At 45.2% G+C, this 22,025-nt stretch overlaps 1 protein-coding gene across 7 annotated transcripts in view; it reads right to left on the reverse strand.

Annotated features, from left to right (window-relative positions):
• WDR19 (WD repeat domain 19) overlaps positions 1 to 22,025 on the reverse strand; it is a 435,717-nt gene that overhangs the window by 71,985 nt on the left and 341,707 nt on the right. For all 7 annotated transcript variants that reach the window (XM_033947370.1, XM_033947368.1, XM_033947367.1 and 4 more), the window contains 2 exons: positions 19,290 to 19,386; positions 4,206 to 4,330 (listed from right to left, as the gene is read on the reverse strand). In XM_033947370.1, the coding sequence (XP_033803261.1) occupies positions 4,206 to 4,330; positions 19,290 to 19,386 (222 nt within the window). The remainder of the gene's footprint in view (positions 1 to 4,205; positions 4,331 to 19,289; positions 19,387 to 22,025) is intronic.

Here is a 22,025-nt window from a genome sequence, read left to right on the forward strand (position 1 = left end):
ATAAGATCAAATGACAAGAACAGCTGAGTGGATTTTCTATGAGGTTCTATCTGATCCAAGTTATAAGCAAGAGCACGTTTGCAGTCCAATGTATGGAGTGCAGACTCACCAGGGTTAGAATGTAGCCTTTGGAAGAAGATAGGAAGAACAATAGACTGGTTGAGATGAAATTTGGAGACAACCTTTGGGAGGAATTTAGGATGAGTTTGGAGAATGACTGTTTTGGTAGAAAGTTGTGTAAATAGGGTCTGATACAAGTGCACGTAGTTCACTGACTCAACATGCAGAAGTACAGAGATGAGAAAAAAGAGATTATGCACTTACCCTGGTAAGCTCTTTTCCAGTAGATAGGTAAGACATTCTAGACAGATGTTATATCCTCATAGCCGTGTGCTGCAAAGGAATCCACTTGGGATTTCTCACTCTGCCTCTGCTGTACTTCACTGAGCTTCTTAGCTCCACCTACAGTTAGTACCCAAGTACCGAGAGCCACCTAATACACATGAAGTAGAGGCACCTGTAGCAGTAGGCTAAGCAACAAACTGCTCTGCTTAAGAAGTAAATCTGACAGTAATGTCAACCGCCAACAAAGGCTACAGAGAAGCTCAGAACTACTCCCAAATAAAACGGAAACATATGCATATAGTATTTCCTTGGCGCGGGGTCATCTTTTGAATTCCTGATCTTTTATGTTGTTTGTGCTTATCTATATCCACATTGTTGACTCTTGCTTTTGCTGTGTAGAGCAACGACTTTGGGATGGGAGGATGGGGGAACATAAAAGAACATAAGAGAACATAAGAGTTGCCGCTGCTGGGTCAGACCAGTGGTCCATCATGCCCAGCAGTCTGCTCATGCAGCGGCCCTTTTGGTCAAAGACCACCGCCCTAACTGAGACTAGCCCTACCAGCGTACGTCCTTGTTCAGTAGGAACTTGTCTAACTTAGTCTTGAATCCCTGGAGGGTGTTTTCCCCTGACAGCCTCTTTTACCCACCCTCCATCCTATGTCCCAAGTTCATGTCCCCTCCCTCCAGTCTATGTTCCAAGTTCATACTCTCCCTCCCTCCTTTGTCCCAAAGTTTACACCCCCTCCTTCCCTTCTGTATTGCAACGGGTTCACTTCTTCCCACCCTCCATTTTATGTCCCAAATTTGTGCTCCCTCCTTCCTGCATTCCAATGTGCCCCTTCTCTATATTCTTTTTTTTTTTTAATTTATAAGATTTTTACATTATTTTCAAGCATCTCATCTTGTACAGAAAGTGTAATCAAGAAAACATAATATTTAAGTTTACTTTCAATCCTGAAAGTAATTCAAAATATAAAGAAAAAACACATCTCATCTTAATCACACACTAGTCCTCAATTTGGATCCAAGATTAACGAAAAGAGTAGTTAAGTTTAAAGAATAATTTTACAAGAAATTCACTTAATCTGTTGCTGAAGCAGAGCTAAATTATCACATGGATACAGATGGTATTCCATACTCAAGACGCTTCAGAGAAAGGAAAGCAATCAAATGAGCAGGTTCTGCAAACACATATTTAAAGGAACGGTATCTAATGACACATTTACATGGAAATCTAAGAAAGAAAAAAGCTCCTATCTGAGTCACACCTGGTTTCAACATTAGAAATTCCCTTCTTCTCTTCCAATTCTCCCTCGAGACATCAGGAAATATCTGAATATGGAAACCCAGGAAGTCCTTAGACTCTATTTTTAAAGAAAAGTTTAAGGATCCAGTCTCTATCTGGAGCCAGAGCTAAAATCAGTAAGAGGGTGGCTGGAGCAGCCACTTCTCCGTCTGATTGTTCCAATAAGGTAGAAACATCCAAGGGAACTTCCTGAGATTTTCCTTCATCTTCTTTCTTTTGAGAATCCTGTAGGTAAATAATATACCCTTGTAAGAGGTGGTAGAGAATTCTCAGGTATTGTTAGAATCTCCAGAAAGTAGCGCTTTATCATTTCTTGTGGAGAAATTGATGAGATTTTTGGAAAATTAATTACCGTATTTGCCGGCGTATAAGACGACTTTTCAGTACCTTAAAATCCTCCCCAAAGTCGGGGGTCGTCTTATACGCCGGGTACTGTTTAAATGCCCTTACTTTACATTAGAGAGCTGCACGGGGACGCCCCTAGGGTCGCGGGGATCCCGTGGGGACGCCCCCTAGGGTCACGGGGATCCCATGGGGACGCCTCCGAGGGTCGCGGGGCTGGATGTACTCAGTATTCTGGATGTACGCGGCTCTTCTTCTCCCTACCTTCTCTGCTTGCAGCACAGAGCCGAACGGAAGTCTTCCCGACGTCAGCGCTGACGTCGGAGGGGAGGGAGGGCTTAAACAAAGCTTAAACAAAGCCCTCCCTCCCTCCGACGTCAGCGCTGACGTCGGGAAGACTTCCGTTCGGCTCTGTGCTGCAGGCAGGGCAGATAAGGAGAAGGAGAGTAGCCTCGCGGTTCGAGTGGCTACCAAAGGAGAGGAGCGGCCCGCCCCGCCCCGGTTGCAGCACAGCCGGCCAGGTTCCCTTACTTTTGTGGCACTTCCCCGACCGACCGATAACAGCCCGGGTCCGACAATCCTCCCTGCCCTGTAGCCGCGAATCTAAATTACCTTCTTACAGCAGCTGTAAGAAGGTAATTTAGATTCGCGGTTAAGGGCAGGGAGGTTTGTCAGACCGGGGCTGTTGTCGGTCGGTCGGGGAAGTGCCACAAAAGTAAGGGGACCTGGCCGGCTGTGCTGCACCCGGGGCGGTAGAGAAGGTGTGTGGAAGAAGGGGTAGTCTTATACGGCGAGTATATAACAAACTCTATATTTTAACTGTAAAAGTTGGGGGGTCGTCTTATACGCCCAGTCGTCTTATACGCCGGCAAATACGGTAAGTGCAAGTTATTAGCCCGAGTCTTATTTTCAAGGACTTCCAATTTTCTTTCCATAATTAAATTGTCTTTGACAAGTAAATCTTGAATACCTTTAATTATTTTAAGGTCCTTATTTTCTTCTTGAATATCGGACTTCAACAATACAATATCTTGTTTTAAAGAGTTAATTTCTTCTTTCTGTTTTTTTATTTCTTGGTCCAAATTTTTTATTTGCGGATTAAGGGAATTTCCTAAATTGGTGACTAAGTCCCAGAGAGAGTCTAAAGTGACTTCAGGGGAGGCTCCACTGACACTTCTGCCCCTTCTTTTCAGCATTCTTCCCAGAGGTAAAGGAGACTATCGACGGTGTCCTCACAGCAGACAGATAGCGGCGGCCATCTTGGATCCCCCCTTTTCTACATTCTATGTCCCAAGTTCATGCCCCCCTCCTGTGGTGTGTACCTGTGTCCTGGCAACATTCTCCTCCTTCCTTCTAGGCAGCTACACATATTTCTTCACAAAGCCGAAAGCAGTGGTTCCAACTTGCTGCCCATGGCTGACCTAGAAGCCTTCTCTCTTGACGATTTTGTGAAGAAACACATTTGGCTGCCTGGAAGGAAGGAGGAGGCTGTCAGAAGACAGGTATATACCGCAGAAGCCCAGCAAGAGCCTCTTCCATCCCCATGGGAACCCTGTAGGGTTCCCATCGGCCCCATTCCCGTGCAGCTTTCTACTGAGCACCTGTAACTATATGCCACTTGTGCATGTAAACATACAGAATACAAACACTTTCACCGGTGAGTGTACACTTACCCACATAAGTGGTAGCAACGTATCCAAATATTGTTCTGTAAGGGCATTCATAAGTGGCTTAGCATTTTAATGAAAAGGGGAATTCACATGGGCAGGATAAGATCAGTGCTGCCATTTACATGCACAACTTACAGAATATTGTAAATTAAACACACACTTATTCATATTTATGCCATGTCTATAAGTGGTTAACAGCAGGCACCTACATTTTAGGTGTGCCAGTGTTGGGTTATGATAGTATTCTATAGTGAAATCTGGGGGCACAGATGTCCTTATAAAATAGGCTCTCATTGCAATTCATTGAGGTGTCCACTTATTGAATTGCCCCCTTAATCATCTTTTCCTTATCCACTAGAAAATATCAATACATTCTAATACTACTTAACTTCTGAAAGAAGAATTTGGCAATTAAAAATAATAATGAGCATGCAAAAAGGACCATATTCAACCTCACATTTAGAAGTTATTTTTCATAGTCTAATATGTAAGACTACTGATTTAAAGAAATTATGAACAACGGATTGCTGATCAGTTACCTTTACTAAAATGTAGCTGTGGAGAATCATAAGGTTTGTGGCCATTTCTGAAGGAATCTTTATCTTCTGTGCTCTTAATTCTGCATACATACTGAAGAGAACATCATGGGCATTTCGATAATTTCCTTAAAAAATAAACAGAAATATTAGAGGTAGATTTTACTTTTAATAATAATATGGACTTGGTTAATATCCTTTGTATTTCTGAAATACTAATAAATAATGTTAAACTTAAAAAAATAATAATATGGATCGTAAAGTGTAAGTGATAACAAAAACCCCTTGGGTACACCTGATTGCATCAGATGCACCCCAGGGGTCTTTGTTATCACCGACCCTTGATGTAGGCAGCTGTCCAGGCCTACTTTGGTAATGAGACCTCGAATGTTATATACTGGTTTCAATAAGTATATATTTATTTAGCCAATCAATAACAGCTTACAGGAACAAATCATATAGTATATAGCGTAACAGAAGGTGATGATCTCTAGGCCTAGAGGTCCTCTGATGTCTGTTCTCTTCCCCTCTCCCTTCTAAAGGCCTGGTTTTTATACATTTCTTAGTGGCCAACACCACGTTGGTTTACATCACATGATACATCTTTATTGGCTACTTTCCTATGCATTACTGCTTAGTTACATTCTTTTATTGGCTGGTTGACCTGCGTCACGTTATATGTTCACTCTGTTTACCGTATGACCTAACCTATTCCCCGAAATGCCTGTTTCCCCACCATATTAGTATTTCCGAGCACAAGACCCCCTCCCAACCGTAAATATCTCTGACACTGTAGATGATATCTCTTGAGAATTCTATCTTCGGACCATGGTCTGTTTATCTCTTCATGGTATCTGGCTGGGTGGGCCTGATGCCAGACCGCAGCATCAGGACCTGTTATTTTCTCTCAAGTTTCGCTGACACAGTAGTTTACTTTGCTTAGAAACTAGGTATTTCTTTATTTGTGCATGTCTTCTGGTAAATTGTGTGAAATATCTTTTTACAGTTAATCTACTGTTTCCATCAGCTGCAGAGATAAGATGCTAGTTGCTAGAAGGGTTTTTTGTAGGGAGAACAGTTTCTGTGAGCTTATGGTTTTATCCCCCCATCCCACTTCACCTGGTTTAATAACGTCAGGACTTACAGGGATTCTTCCAGAGCTTCCATGCTTTTTCTTCTTTCCATCTCCCTCCCTCTCTCACCCTTTAAATATATATTTGGTGCCTCTTGCTAAACTGTTAGAATCTTGGAACACGAAATTTCATATTTTTGTAGAAGACATTCAAGTGCTAGTATTTGTGGGGAAGAATCAGGAGGCGACAAGAAGAAATTAGGTTCTTACCTGCTAATTTTCTTTCTTTTAGTCCCTCCAGACTGGCACAGAAACTGATGGGTTATAACGCACCTCTACCAGTAGGTGGAGACTGAGACACAAACTTTTGGCTGTAGTATAGTGGGCTGTGCAGTTCCAAGTACAATCAGTCTGACGAATAGCCAAGCAGAGCTAAGGAAAACTAATAACTGTGAACTATAAACAGCAAAAAGCACTCCCAGAAGGAGAATAGTCACTATCAGAGAGAAATACTGTTGGATCTTGACTAGAAATAAGACCTTCAAAAAAATCCCTACAACTCATCAGCTAAGCCAGACGAACCAAATGTCACTGTTCTTATAAACTCCCCTAAGAACCCCGACAAAAAAGACACCACAGAAAAAAACATACTCTGCGCATGAAAACTGAATAAAAATGTGCTAATCTGGAGGGACTAAAAGAAAGAAAATTAGAAGGTTAAAACCTAATTTCTCCTTCTTTATTGTCCCTCTAGACTGGCACAGAAACTGATGGTATATACCCAAGCAGTAACCCATCATGGGTGGGACCCCCAAAGGGCCACAAGAACACACTTACCGAACACTGCGTCCTGATGTGCCTGAACGTCCAAATGGTAGTGTCGCACAAAGGAATGAAGAGAAAACCAAACTGCAGCTTTGCAGATATCCACCGGAGACACCAGAGAAAACTCAGCCCAAGAAGCTGCCTGACCTCGAGAGGAATGAGCTATGAGAAATTCCAGAACAGCCTTCTTTTGAAGATGGTACACTGAAGTGATAGCCTCCTTGATCCATGGCGCAATGGGAGCCTTGGAAGCACTGTCCCCCTTACGAGGATCCGCTAAGTGGACAAAAAGATGATCCAATTTCTGGAACTCCTGGGTTCTCTGAACATAAGAGTGAAGGACCCTATGGACATCCAATTTGCGCAACTGCCTCTGCTCCAAAAAGTCCTCCTGACTATCCAAGACTGGGAAAACCACGGACTGGTTAACATGAAAAAGTGAAACCACCTTCAGTAGAAAGGAGGGAACCGGCCGCAGCATGACCCACTCCCTAGAGAACTCCAGGAAGGGAGGCCTACAAGAGAAGGCCTGCAGTTCAGAAACACACCTCGTGGAATGGCCACCAGGAAGACCGTCTTAAGAGTAAGGCCCTTCAATGTGCAGAAGCCAAGAGGCTCAAAAGGAGGACAGACGAGCACGGAAAGAACCAGATTGAGATCCCAGGCCAGAACAGAAGGCCGCACTGGAGGTTGGAGCAATTTTGCCACTCTCAAAAACCAAAACACATCCGGAGAAGAGGCCAAATGCTGACCATGCAACAAACCGCTAAATTAGACAAAGCCGCAAGCTGAACCCAGAGGGAAGACCAGGCAAGGCCCCTGTCCAGACCATCCTGCAAAAACTTCAAGATATGAAGCAATGAAGAATGAAGGGAAACCAATCCACACGCGGAACACCATACCTCAAAGGAGCGCCAAACTCGTAGGCAGGTGCTGGGAAGTGCTTAAGTAAGGGTGACAGGCCCGAGCTCCGGTGCTGCCTGCAGAAGCTGCAAACGCTTCCCCATACCTCCCTTCAAATCAGTGCTGAAACGTGAGCGCTTAACCCCGCAATTGCCACAGCACTGTTGCAGAAGTTGCAGAAGACAGTCCTGGGGACTCGTGCATGTGCACTCCTGCCGGCCACGGATATACGGATCACAGAACACACAGGTAGGAGTGCGCATGCGCGCTTAGCGTTTTATTATAGTAGATAGGGGAGTCATTTAACTATTATATTTGGACATTTCTTTTTTGAGCTTCCTATTTTTGAAATATATTTCCCCCTTTATTTTGTATTGACTAAGGCAGGAGACCCAGCAGAAACCTGTTCTTGTCTCTCTAAGACAAGAACTTGACGCAACAGATAAGATGGCAGAGTTTCCTGCCAAAACCGGTGTAAAACCAATCGAAAACTCCTCCGAGATCAGCAGTGGCAAAGAGGCCTGAACAGACCCAGCTGCTAAAGCAGGAAAGCCCTAAGCCGTGAAAAGGGAGTCCGCAGCACTATCGGCGGTAAGGAAAACCTTATTTCCCTGACCGTCAGCGGCTGAGGAACTCCCTGTGTGGGCGGAAGGAGAAGCCCGGGCATCCCCACTGCCTGCTGCAGACTTGCAGTGCATGCTTGAAGGGGAATCCTGCTCGCTGGCACCCGACACCGATGAGGATTCCCCTTTGCATCAGCTGGTGCACTTCGAGCACACACCAACCACATCGATACCGCGCCGGGAGCACAATGAGTACTTTTAGCTGAAAAGTGCTCAATGCGAAAACCGCTACTAGCAAAAGAAAAGTGCCAGTTAGCAATTAAACTCAATTTACCTTCATACCAGCACTGCCTCAAGATTTTTTTTTGTTTTTTAATATAACTTTAATTTAACTTGAACAGACCCCGCTGGCTCTCTAAGCTATATGCCTTGCCTGTATTTGGTGCCAAGGCTTACCAGCTGAGGCACCTCTAAATAAAAAATTTGGGGAGGTGGGGGAAATGGGGGGAAGGATTTAACCAGTCAAGTGTGTCATCCCCGAGGTCAGATGGACCCTCGAAAGGGTCCCCCAAGCTCAATCTGACACCACAAACAGGGACTAGAAGGCAAAATTTAAAACAAAATCCAACAGCCCTACCCTAAACCAGGTAAAGACTGCACAGGCTTACTACCTCAACCTGCTGGAGACTGAGAACAGACTGATTGTACTTGGGACTGTAAAGCCCACTTATACTACAACCAAAAGTTTATGTCTCAGTCTTCATCTGATGATAGAAGTACGTTATACCCCATCAGTTTCTGTACCGGTATGGAGGGATGATAAAGAATTACTAATCTTAATGTACAACTGAAAGAGATATTTAATTGGTTAGCTGAGAACAATCTAATTCTAAATACAACGAAATCCACAGCCATGAGGTTTTCACATAGAAACGTGGCTTTGAAAGTTGTATCAGAAACTGATGGAAAACAAATTCAACTTAAGTCTGAAATTATCACTTTAGGAGTGCGCTATATTTTAAACCATAAATAAGTCATGTTGTCAAGATGTGTTTTTTTTCCATCTGAGATTGTTGCATCAATTAAAACTTATTTTGAAGGTGGAAAATCTTACTAAATTGATTCAAGCATTCATTATTAGTCATTTAGACCAGTGTTTCTCAACATGTGGTATGCTTACCCCTTGGGGGTACGCTGCCTGGCCCTGGAGATCCAGCATTCCTGCCCACCCCTACCCCCGGCGCCGCTGAAGCTGCTTCTGGCGATCTCTGCCTGCCCATCTGACCCTGCCCCCAAAGCTGAAACAGTTACCACCTTCTTTGAGCCGCATTCGCTCCTTCGGTCTTCAGCAGCACTACTTGCATGGATGGTACACGCAGTGATTCACACGCTGCACGTAAGTAGCTGACCCAGAAACCTCTCCGACACTTTTTATAGAATTGTGCCACATGCAGTGTGTGAATCGCTGCTTACGCCATCTCTGCTGCAGACAGAAGGAACGACGGCAGCATGAATAAGAACTGGGTCGGCTTTGGGGGTTGGGAGGGAGACAGGCAAGAAGAGAGGGATCCTCAGCAGCGGCAGGGGGCGGGCAGGAAGGCAGGATCCCCAGAGACAGCAGCGGCTTCTACGAACGAGCAGCTACTTACGTGCAGGAAGGTGGCATGAACTCGACACAGATGGAAGTGAGGGGGCATGAACATGGGACACAGAAAAGAGGGAGGAAGGAGTACTAACTTGGGACATAGGAGGGAGGGAATAGAAAGGGAGAATTGTTGGGTATGAGTATGTGTGTGAGAGGGAAATATGGAACATGGGGAAAGGAAGAAAAGAAAATTGGTCATAGAGAGAGGAGAGGGAGATGTATGAGGGAGAGAAGGATGAGAGGGAGAAATGTTGGAAATGGTGGTGGAGAGGGGACAGATTGAGGGGGATTGCAAAGGAGAGGAATGTTAGACATAGTGATGGAGGGAGAGATGTGGCATTGTGTTGGAGAGGGGTAATAGAAGGAGAAATGGGCATGGGGCTGCTAGGCAGTAGTGAAAAATGCTGCACATGATCCAGGGGATGAGAGAGGGAGAAATGTTGGATGTAGCAGTAGAGGGGTGGAAGAGATGCCTGGATCTCTCAAGACAGATGGACAGTGAGAGAGAGAGAGAGGGAGACTTGTTGCCAATGGGGGTGGAGGAGAGAGGAAGAAAAGTTGGACTCGTGGAGGGACAAAGAGAGATGTTGGTTGTGGAAGGGAATGAGGTCTGGAGGAGAGGAAGTGTACACAACACGATCCAGTACAGGCTAGAAATTGGATCATCAAAGGTGAAAAGAACTGTAACGACAGCACTTAACTTCAAAAAAGAGAATTATGATGCCATGAGGAAAATGGTGGGAAAGAAATTCAATGACACCGCAAGGAAGATGGAGTCCGTAGAAAAAGCCTGGACCCTACTCAAGGGCACGGTGCACGAAGCACAGAACCTGTGCGTCCCCAAGTTCAGGAAAGGGTGCAAAAAAAATAGAATAAAAAACCCAGTGTGGATAACAAATGCAGTGAAAAAGGCGATAAGTGATAAGAAGGCATCATTCAAAAAATGGAAAAAGGACCAGACAGAGGACAACCAAAAGGAGTGTCACCGAGTGGTTAGGAAAGCAAAGAGAGAATATGAAGAGAGACTGGCAGGGGAAGCAACAAACTTCAAATCATTCTTCAGGTACGTCAAGGGGAAGCAACCAGCAAGGGAGGAAGTGGGACCCTTGGATGATGGAGACAGAAAGGGAGTGGTAAAAGAGGAAAAGGAGATTGCTGACAGGTTAAATGAATTCTTCACGTCAGTTTTCACAAGGGAGGACACAACCAACATTCCGGAACCCGAGGAGATCGTAAAAGGAGATTAGGATGAAAATCTGGTCTAACTAGAGATGAGCAAGGTGGATGTCCTCAGGCAGATAGACAGGCTAAAGAGCGACAAATCGCCAGGTCCGGACGGCATTCACCCAAGGGTATTCAAGGAACTAAGGAACGAAATAGCTGAGCCACTTCGACAAATATGCAACCTATCCTTACAAACTGGAGAGATTCCGGAGGACTGGAAAATAGCAAATGTCACGCCCATCTTCAAGAAAGGCTCAAGGGGAGGCCCAGGAAACAACAGGCCGGTGAGCTTGACCTCGGTCCTGGGAAAGATGATGGAAGCGCTGATTAAAGACAGCATCTGGGAGCACATCGAAAACAATGGGCAGCTAAAGTCGAGCCAGCATGGCTTCTGCAAGGGCAGGCCATGTCTCACGAACTTATTATACTTCTTTAAGGGGGTAAACAGCCAGGTGGATAAAGGGGAATCCATAGACATCATTTACCTTGACTTCCAAAAAACCTTCGACAAGGTACTACACGAAAGACTGCTAAGGAAGCTATGGAACCTCGGGGTGCAAGGGGTGGTCCACCGATGGATCAAAAACTGGCTGGCGGACAGGAAACAGAGGGTTGGAGTAAAGGGCCATTACTCAGATTGGCAATGGGTCACGAGCGGAGTTCCACAGGGGTCAGTGCTGGGACCGCTCCTGTTCAATATATTTATTAACGACCTGGAGGCAGGAACAAAATGTGAGGTTATTAAATTTGCGGACGACACTAAACTATACAGTAGGGTCAAAAACATGGAGGACTGCGAAGATCTCCAAATAGATCTGACAACGCTGGAAGAGTGGGCCAAAAAGTGGCAAATGAGCTTCAACATAGGGAAATGCAAGGTCATGCATGTAGGGAAAAAGAACCTGATGTTCACTTACAAGATGAGGGGATCACCGCTAGGGGTGAGCAACCTTGAAAGAGACCTGGGAGTGATGGTAGACACAACATTGAAGGCGTCGGACCAGTGGCCACAGCCTCAAGGAAAGCGAACAAAATGTTGGGTATCATTAAGAAAGGTATCACGACCAGGACGAAGGAAGTCATCCTGCCATTGTATCGTGCAATGGTTCGCCCGCACCTGGAGTACTGTGTCCAGTACTGATCGCCGTACCTCAAGAAGGACATGGCGGTACTTGAGAGAGTCCAAAGAAGAGCAACTAAGTTAATAAAGGGTATGGGGGACCTCTCATATACTGACAGACTGAAAAAGCTAGGGCTTTTCTCCCTGGAAAAGCGGCGACTTAGAGGAGACATGATAGAAACCTTCAAGATCATGAAGGGCATAGAAAAAGTGGACAGGGACAGATTTTTCAAATTATGGGGAACCACAAGTACAAGGGGGCACTCAGAGAAATTGAAAGGGGAAAGGTTTAGAACAAACGCCAGGAAGTTCTTTTTCACCCAGAGGGTGGTGGATACATGGAACGCGCTACCGGAGGATGTGATAAGCAGAAGCAGTGGTGTACAAAGGGGGGGGCGTGGGGGGAGGTCCGCCCCGGGTGCCAAACCCTGAGGGGGTGCTTCCGGTCCGGTCCGATTCCCCCCCCCCCTGCGCCGGGTGTCGGGTCTGGAAACAGCCTGCAGCAAGATCGCGATGTTAGCGATCTTTGCCTGCTTCGGCTGTTTCCTCCGCCACGGTCCCGCCCCTCCTCTGATGTCAGAGGAGGGGCGGGACCACGGCGGAGGAAACAGCCGAAGCAAGCAAAGATCACTGGTATCGCGCGATCTTGCTGCATGCTGTTTCTCCAGGGAAATGAAGCGGGGAGGCCGGGGGAATGAGCAGTGCTTCATGATGGTGGTGGTGGGGCCGAGCGGTCCTTCGAGGTAGTGGGGGGGGGGCAGCAGGCCTTCAGGGTGGGGCGGGCAGGCAGACCTTGTGGAGGGGAGGGGAGACAGGCCTTTAGGGAGACAGGCAGGCCTTCGGGGGGGGGGGGGGGTGACAGGCCGTTGGGGGGGTGCAGGTCTTCGGGGGGGGACAGGCCTTCAAGGGAGGGCACAGGCCTTCAAGGGGGGGACAGGCCTTCGAGGGGGGAAAGGTCTTCAGGGGGGCAGGCCTTCAAGGGGAATAGGTAGGCAGGCCTTCAAGGGGGGGGCAGGCCTTCGAGGGGAGTGTAGGCCTTTGGGGGGGTGCAGGCCTTCAAGGGGGGGAAAGGCCTTCAGGGGGGGCAGACTTTCAAGGAGAACAGGCAGGCAGGCCTTCAAGGGGGGGGACAGGCCTTCGAGGGGGGTGTAGGCCTTCAAGGGGGGGACAGGCCTTCGGGGGGGTGCAGGCTTTTGGGGGGGTACAGGCCTTCAAGGGGGGTGCAGGCCTTCAAGGGGGGGACAGGCCTTCAGGGGGGGCAGGCCTTCAAGGGGAACAGGCAGGCAGGCCTTCAAGGGGGGGACAGGCCTTCAGGGGAGGGGGGGCCCTGGTGTAGAAGTACACGGAGGGAAGGGGAGGGGTTCAAAGAGACGTGCATATGCCGGACTTTGGGTGGGAAGAAATAATGGGTCTGAAAATAGAGGAGAGAGAGAGAGAGGTGATGGACATGGGTTTTAGGGAGGGAAGGAACAGAAAGGGAGAGAAGTTGGACACAAGGGATGGTGTGGTGGGGGGGGGATAGAGATACTGATTAGGAGGGTAGTTGGGAAAAGAAAGGGAGAGATGGTGGACCCTGGGGTGGTGGGGAAGGAGGGAGAGCTGCTTGATGAAAGGGTAGTTAAGAAAAGGTGGATCTGTGGAGGGATACAAAAAAAGGAAAGATGCCAGACATCTGGGGGAGGGAAGGGAAACGGAAGGGGAGGACAGAGATGGCAGATGGATGGTTAGCACAGAGAAAGAAGAAAGGAGACCCTGGCAAGCAAGTTATCAGAAGACAACCAGAGTCTTGGACCAACAAGATTTGAAAAATAACCAGACAACAAAAAGGTGGAAAAACTAATTTTATTTTCTGTTTTGTGATTACAATATGTCAGATTTGAAATGTGTATCCTGCCAGAGCTGGTGTTAGACCGCAAACGTGAGCTAGGATTTAACAGAGAGAGGAAAAGTTCTTTTTGTTTCTTTATTTTATTTCCCCCTCAGCGCCATTGTGGTTAGGAGAAGCCAAAGGGGGGTGAAAAAGCTATAAAATAAACCCACCAGGATGTTTGAAAAAAACAACCAATTGGGCAGGAAAATCTAATCGATAAACCAATTCAATAGGCTGAATCGAATCGAAATTTTTTTTCCTGAATCTGGCAGCACTAGTTTGCGCTACTGTCTTAGACTTTAGGACCTGGGATTGGGGAGAGATGGCATCCTCAGTACTTTATAATGCAAGTGAAATGAGGATTTGGTCAGATTTTTGAAGGGTCTGCACTTTGCAGAAGAAAAATATTGTATAGGCCGGGGACATGAGACAGCAGGAAATGGGAACTTTTCTTCCTTCTATTTTTGTGAATGGCAAGGCTGAGGATGTCAGAGAGTTCAGTTAAAATATGTGCTTTATAAGAAAATATAATAATGTGTTTTATAAAGTTTATAACATTGCTGGCCTACCCGGTGAGGTGTTCCTAGTAGTGGTGGTGGCAGCGTGTCAATGTGTTGAGAGGAAGAGGTGATCTGGGAAATTCTGCTGAGCAAACTCCAGGCCCATTTCCACCCCCCAGTTAGTCCACTCCACTCAACTGGTTCACACGCTGAGTGGGTCTTTGGGTGTTGTTCCTGGGTAGTTGTTTTGGGATCTATTCCAGTGGTTTGTCAGTATCTCCTTGTGGTCCAAGGAAGGAAACTTTGTTAACCTTAGCACTGACCTACAGAATGTAACATCGCTGCTTGTGTGGCATTAGTCTATGTAGTGATCGAAAGAAAAAAACAGACCTTTGCACATTTTTGCACTATATGGTGGGTGTATGAGGAGATTCACATTTCCTGCACAGCTAAGTCCGTGTGAAGTTACCTTGTGCTGTATTTGACATCTAGCAAAGTCTCTGTTTGGAAGGAAAGATCTCAGCTTAAAAATGAAGTGGCCAGAAGTTATGGTAAAAGCAGATAGCGTAGCTGGTTTTCAGAAAGGTTTGTACAAATTCCTGGAAGAAAAGTCCATAGTCTGTTATTAAGACATGGGGGAAACATCTGCTTGCCCTGGATCGGTAGCATGGAATGTTGCTACTCTTTGGGTTTTGACCAGGTACTAGTGACCTGGATTGGTTACCATGAGAATGGGCTACTGGGCATGATGGACCATTGGAATGACCCAGTTAGGCTATTCTTATGTTATGTTCACATCTGTAGGGGTCTTTGTTTTCACTTTTTATTTTAATGTATTTTTTTTCTGAGAACTTATCAGTGTTTGTTATAATGGGAACAAAAATGGAAGAGAATTAATGTGTGTGGGATGAGGGGGTAACTAATTTCTTCAGCTAAATAATTCAATCCACTTCAAACAGACATAGGAGAACTCACGCACCATTCACACACCCTCCAACCAAAAACGTCAAAAGAAAAAAACTGTTCGACAACCTCCTAGCCATTCGAGCTGCAACACTCGACTCCCAACTCTACAACCTATTGACCTCGACCACAAACTACAAAACCTTCAAAAAAAGAAATAAAAACCCTTCTATTCAAAAAACACATAAAACCGAACTAACACAATCAGAACTGTCCCAAGCATCACCTGCAGCTACTCCATATGTACTTCTGATGTCATGACAATTCAGACATAATTTATGTTATGTTATGGTATGTTTGGAATAATGGGTACATATATGAGGTTCAATAAAAGAAAATTTTCACTGCCTGTTTCTATTATGATCATTTATTCAGTTTCATGATTATTATAAAAAATATTTTTTTACATGGGGGGGTGTCAAAAAATTATGGGCCCCGGGTGCCACATACCCTAGGTACGCCACTGAGCAGAAGCACGCTACAGGGCTTCAAAGAAGGTCTGGACGGGTACCTGGAGGACAAAGGGATTGAGGGGTACAGATAGGAGTAGAGGTAGGTTATAGGGATAGGATTAGAGGTAATTTATAAATTTAGTCAGAGACCACTGTTCAGGCAATAGGCCTGATGGGCCGCCACAGGAGCGGACCGCTGGGCAAGATGGACCTCTGGTCTGCCTCAGCAGAGGCAACTTCTTATGTTCTTAGGAGGCAGAAAGTGTTGGATTCACGGAGAGAGAGAGATGGATGGGGAGGGAAAAGAGGAGGGAAGGAGAAATGTCACACTCAGTGGAAGGGGGAGAGGGCAGAGAGTAAAAAGTTGAACTCATGGAGGAAGAGAGAGAGATATTGGTTGGTGGAGGGAATGAGGACTGGAGGAGAGGAAGCATGCAGGAGGCAGAGAGAAAGAGATGTTGGACTGGTGAAAAGGAAGGAGAAATGTTTGATGTAGCAGTAGAGGGGGTAGGAGAGATGGTTTAGTTTATTAGGTTTTTATATACCGCCTATCAAGATTATCTAAGCAGTTTTACAATCAGGTACTCAAGCATTTTCCTTATCTGTCCCAGTGGGCTCACAATCTAACGTACCTTGGATCTCTCTCTTTCTCCAGTCCCTTTGCAGCAGGGGAGGGAATGAGAGAGAAAGGGAGACGTTGCCAATGGGGGCAGAGAGGAGAGGAAGACAAGTTGGAATCATGGAGGGACAGAGAGAGATGTTGGTTGGGGAATGGAATGAGGTCTGAAGGAGAGGAAGCATCCAGGAGACAGAAAGAAATATTGGATGCACAGTCAGAAGGAAGTGCAATCAGAGACTCATGAAATCACCAGACAGCAAAGGTAGGAAAATGATTTTATTTTCAATTTAGTGATCGTAAAGTGTCAGTTTGAGAATTTTTATATGTCATCTATATTTTGCACTATATTTGTCTATTTTTTTATACTTGTAACTGAGGTTACATTGCATATTTTAAAGTCATCTGCCTTGACCTCTTTGAAAAAACCCAAATATAAATAATTAACATTTTCTCTGCATGGTGTGATTTGTGTTTTTTGAAAAATTTTGTGATTGCCATTATGTATTAAGATTATATTGTTATGTATAAGAAAAATGGATGGAAGAAACTGCATTACAATTAATACTATTATTATGGGGGAGGGGGGTCTGGGGTGGAGCTTGGGCAGGGGTACTCGGTTGACATTTATTAGACTTGGCTTTAAGAAGTTGAGAAACTCTGGTTTAGACCAGTGTTTCTCAACTCAGTCCTGGAATACCCCCTTGCTAGTCAGGTTTTCAGAATATCCACAATGAATATGCATGAAAATAATTTGCATATAAATGGAGGCAATATATGCAAATCAAGTTTATGCATATTCATTGTGGATATCCTGAAAACTAACAGGCAAAGGGGTATTCCAGAACAGGGTTGAGAAACACTGGTTTAGACTATTGCAACACATTACCTTTGGGGTCCAGTAAAGCTAATTTGTATCATTTACAACTGATTCAAAATAGGCTGTTAACTGGAGCACAGAAATGATCATATTACACCGGTTCTGTTTAAATTGCATTGGCTACTTGTGACTAAACAGACTGAAATTAAGTTATATCTAGTTTTCAAGGCTTGGCATCTTTTGTTTCCTGAGTATCTGAGCAAAACATTGTCTAAATATTAGGGAAAGGAAAGAGATTGGGACTTGTATACTGCCTTTTTGTAGTTATACAACCACACTCAAAGCAGTTTTACATACAAGTACTTCAAGCATTTTCCCTATCTGCCCGGTGGGCTCACAATCTGTCGAATGTACCTAGGGCAGTGGAGGATTACGTGACTTGCCCAGGGTCACAGAGTGTAGAATGTTGGGTACTATCAAGAAGGGTATTACAACAAGAACGAAGGAAGTCATCCTCCCATTGTACCCGCACCTGGAGTACTGTGTCCAGTATTGGTCACCGTACCTTAAGAAGGATATGGCAATACTTGAGAGGGTCCAGAGGAGAGCGACACGAATGATTAAAGGCATGGAAAACCTTTCATACACTGGTTGGAGAAACTGGGGCTCTTCTCCCTGGAAAAGTGGAGACTCAGAGGAGACATGATAGAGACTTACAAGATCATGAAGGGCATAGAGAGAGTAAAGAGGGACAGATTCTTCAAACTTTCAAAACATAAAAGAACAAGAGGGCATTCGGAAAAGTTGGAAGGGGACAGATTCAAAATGAATGCTAGGAAGTTTTTCTTTACCCACCGTGTGGTGGACACCTGGAATGCGCTTCCAGAGGGAGTAACAGGGCACAGTATGGTACAGGGGTTCAAGAAAGGATTGGACAATTTCCTGCTGGAAAAAGGGATAGAGGGGTATAGATAGAGGATTACTGCACAGGTACTAGACCTGTTGGGCCGCCATGTGAGCGGACTGCTGGGCACAATGGACCTCGGGTCTGACCCAGTGGAGGCATTGCTTATGTGCTTATATGTGCTTATGTCAGTGTGCTGAGGCTGTAATTCTTACCACTGCACTAAAGTTTATGGTACCTGGCTTGAGACAAATTAAACTAGAGATTACAAGAAAGAGAGCATTTTCCTAGGCAGAATCAAACTCTCTGGAATAGTGTATTTTTTAGTTTTATGAGGGTCTGTCATACAATGTATTTTGAGAACAAGTGAAGTCTGTTTTATTTCAGCAACACTACGGACCTTGTTGAAAATGTTCCATTGTAAGGAATAAAGTTTTCTATTTTATTAATATTTTGGCTTTCTGTACATTTTATTGTAATTTTCTTGCTTAGATTATTAGGGTTTAATGTATATGATTTCTATAGATATATTGTGATGTACTGTATTTCTGAGATTTGAAGTTTTGTAAACCACTTAATACACTGGTATAAGTGGTATATCAAGTAAATAAATCCAATCCAAAAGAACTTAACCTTTAGAAATGTAAAACTGTTAAATGGAACTCATTTATTATAAACTAGTATTTTAGCCCATTACATTTGTTACAGTAACGGGGGCTAGAATAGCCCAACCTATACCCTGACCCTACCCATGCCCCACTCTACCATGCCCAGACCCTGCCTCCCACTGATCCCAGTACCACCACCTCACCTTTCACCATTTCCTTAATCCTCTTTACCCTTTTGGCCCTCATAGATCCTCCACTGCATTTATCACCTGACAGGGCCTTTCCCTCCATGTGGGACTGGTCTCCTGGACCCCCATTATTTACCCGAGGCGGCAGCAGCGGTCCTGACATACCAACCCCTCCTTCCTCTGTACCCCAAAGCAGCAGCGGTCCTACCATTTCCATCTCTCCCTTTACCCCTTTCACACCCTCTACCATCTCTCCCTGACCCTGTTTCACACCTTTTGCCATCTTTCCCTTTCCTGTCCCCTCCGTCCTTCCCCAAGGCCATCTCTCTCTCTCTCCTGCTCCCTCCATTCTCCTTGAAGTCTATATCTCCCTATCCCCTACCATCTCTCCCTGTCCCCCTTGTAGCCCCTCTGTCCTTCTCATCCATCTGCTCTCTCTCTCTCTTTTCCTCACTTGAGTCCAACATCTCTCCCTTCTCCCACTCCCTCTCTGGAATCCAGCACCTCCTGCCTCTGCGGAGCTCTCACAGCTCCTCCTCCAGCCAGGCTTCAGCCATCTACACTGGCTCCAGGCTCGCAGCGTCGCAGAGGGAGGGCAATATGGAAACCGCCGAAGGCTTCTTCTACTACGCATGCGGAGGCACAAAGCATGGACGCACGGAGTTTCAAGTGTGCTTGTGCGCTAAGGGTTTTAGTATAGCGGATAACAGGCAGTTCTTTTTCCATTGTTTGCCCTATAGGAGTCCTGACAGCTCTTTTTTTAGTATTCAGAATGCCATTGGTATTGAAAACAGAGGACTGCTGAGTGACTCACCTGCAGACTGCTCCTCCCTGGCAATTATAATGGCACTTTTGGCAGCCTCTCTGTATTGTTTCAGTGCCATGTACAAACGGAACAGATACTTGGCATCCTTAATGGAAAGAAAACACAGCATATTTTTTATTTGCATGTAAACTATGCATAGGGAGAAATTTTATAAATGGTGCTAAAATGAGGAGCTAAAAATCTGAGAAGTAAGCTACTATTCTATGATAAATTTGCATGCTAGATCTGTTATAGAATACTAGTTGGTAGGTGAACCTGCATGCAAATGAGGTTCGCGGATATTCCTGTAGGCTCGCTAAATTTACTTGAGATGAGTCGCTGCTGGTAGCAATCAGCACATGAGCAGAATACACAGGCATATTTTAAAAAAAACAAAACCCCAAAACTGACCAAACCAAATCAAAGATCGGCAGGAGAGATGCCCAATCTCTCCCGCTGTGCTCACACAACCTACAGACACCCACACCTGGCAGCGGGAGAGATGCTCAGCTGCTGTTCACCTTTTTCAGCCTGTCAGAATTCCTCTAGGATGTTTATATACAAGTAATACGTCTACCTAGCAGTGTTCTCAGCAAACATGGACATGCTTTTCTGCTTTGTGTAACCTTAATTACTGGAGTTTAGAGGAGGTTGATGTCAATGAAATGTGTAACCTCCTAGACCAGGGGAAGGCAATTCCGGTCCTCAAGAGCCACAGGCAGGTCAGGTTTTCAGGATATCCATAATGAATATATATGAGATGGATTTGCATGTACTGCTTCCTTGAGATGCAAATATATCTCATACATATTTATTGTGGATATCCTGAAAACCTAATCTGCCTGTGGCTCTCGTGGATCAGAATTGCCTACCCCTGTCCTAGACTATTTGAAGGACCCTCAAACTGGCTGTCTGTCCAAGATGGACACTTTTGCTTGACTTCTTTGAAGGATAAAGGTGAGCCGGTTGATATAGTGTATCTAGATTTTTAGAAACCTTTTGATAAAAGTTCCTCACGAGAGACACCTGAAAAAATTAAAGAGTCATGGGATAGGTGACAAAGTTCAGTTGTGGATAAGGAATTGGTTATTGGATAGAAAACAGAGGGTAGGGTTAAATGGTCATTTTTCTCAATGGAGGAGAGTAAACAGAGGAGTGCCACAGGGGTCTGTACTGGGACCGGTGCTATTTAACTTATTTATAAATGATCTGGAAATTGGGACGCCAAGTGAGGTGATTAAATTTGCAGATGACACTAAACTGTTCAAAGTTGTTTATTGTGAAAAATTGCAGGCGGACCTTAGGAAATTGGAAGACTGGGTGTCTAAGTGGCAGCTGAAATTTAATGTGGACAAATGCAAAGTAATGCACATTGGGAAGAATAACCTGAATCACAGTTACCGATCCTAGGGGCCACCTTGGGGATTAGCGCCCAAGAAAAGGATCTGGGTGTCATTGTAGACAATACGATGAAACCTTCCGCCCAATGTGTGGCGGCGGCCAAAAAAGCAAACGGGATGCTGGGAATTATTAAAAAAGGGATAGTTAACAAGACTAAGAATATCATAATGCCCCTTTATCGCACCATGGTGCGACCTCATTTGGAGTATTGCATTCAGTTCTGGTTCCTTATCTCAAGAAAGATATAGTGGCGCTAGAAAAGGTTCAAAGAAGAGCAACCAAGATGGTATAGGGGATGGAACTCCTCTCGTATGAGGAAAGACTAAAACGGTTAGGGCTCTTCAGCTTGGGAAAGAGACAGCTGAGGGGAGATATGATTGAAGTCTACAAAATCCTGAGTGGAGTAGAGTGGATCAATTTTTCGCTCCGTCAAAAATTACAAAGACTAGGGGATACTCGATGAAGTTACATGGAAATATTTTTAGGTTCAAACAATTTTTATTGATGCAAACAACTGCAAATACAACGTAGGGGCACCCCAAAGGTGCACAGAACAAACAATGATGCATCATATACAATAATATAACAAGCATGGACAAAAGAAGAGTAACTTCAACCAAACTCCCCCGCCCATCCTACTCTACAGAGGGCGAGTGAGATTAATGCGGGCGGTAAAGCACTCCGAGGCCCTGGACTCTTATGCGCCCTGAAAATGCCGCACCAGCCCCTCCTCCACCTAAGCCCACTTATCTTATCCGTGACTAAGTGCCAGAACCTTCTAATACCCCACCTCCCCTCCCCAATCCCCCCTCCCCCCAATGGTATTCACTACCCCGCCCCACCAGTGCTCGCCAATACTCTCCCAGCCCGACTATCTGAGCGCCCAGATTAGGACACCCATCTTAAGACCGCACTGCAGCCCTTTGGATGATGGAAATACTTTTAAAACTAATAGGAGGAAATTTTTTTTCACTCAGAGAATAGTTAAGCTCTGGAACACGTTGCCAGAGGATGTTGTAAGAGCGGATAGCATAGCTGATTTAAAAAAAAGGTTTGGACAAGTTCCTGGAGGAAAAGTCCATAGTCTGTTATTGAGAAAGACATGGGGGAAGCCACTGCTTGCCCTGTATTGGTAGAATGGAATATTGCTACACCTTTGGCCAGGTACTAGTGACCTGGATTGGTCACCGTGATTACGGGCTATTGGGCTAGATCAGGGATCTCAAAGTCCCTCCTTGAGGGCTGCAATCCAGTCAAGTTTTCAGGATTTCCCCAATGAATATGCATTGAAAGCAGTGCACGCACATAGATCTCATGCATATTCATTGGGGAAATCCTGAAAAC

This window comes from Geotrypetes seraphini, chromosome 1 (genome assembly GCF_902459505.1).
Source record: "Geotrypetes seraphini chromosome 1, aGeoSer1.1, whole genome shotgun sequence".
NCBI lineage: Eukaryota > Metazoa > Chordata > Amphibia > Gymnophiona > Dermophiidae > Geotrypetes > Geotrypetes seraphini.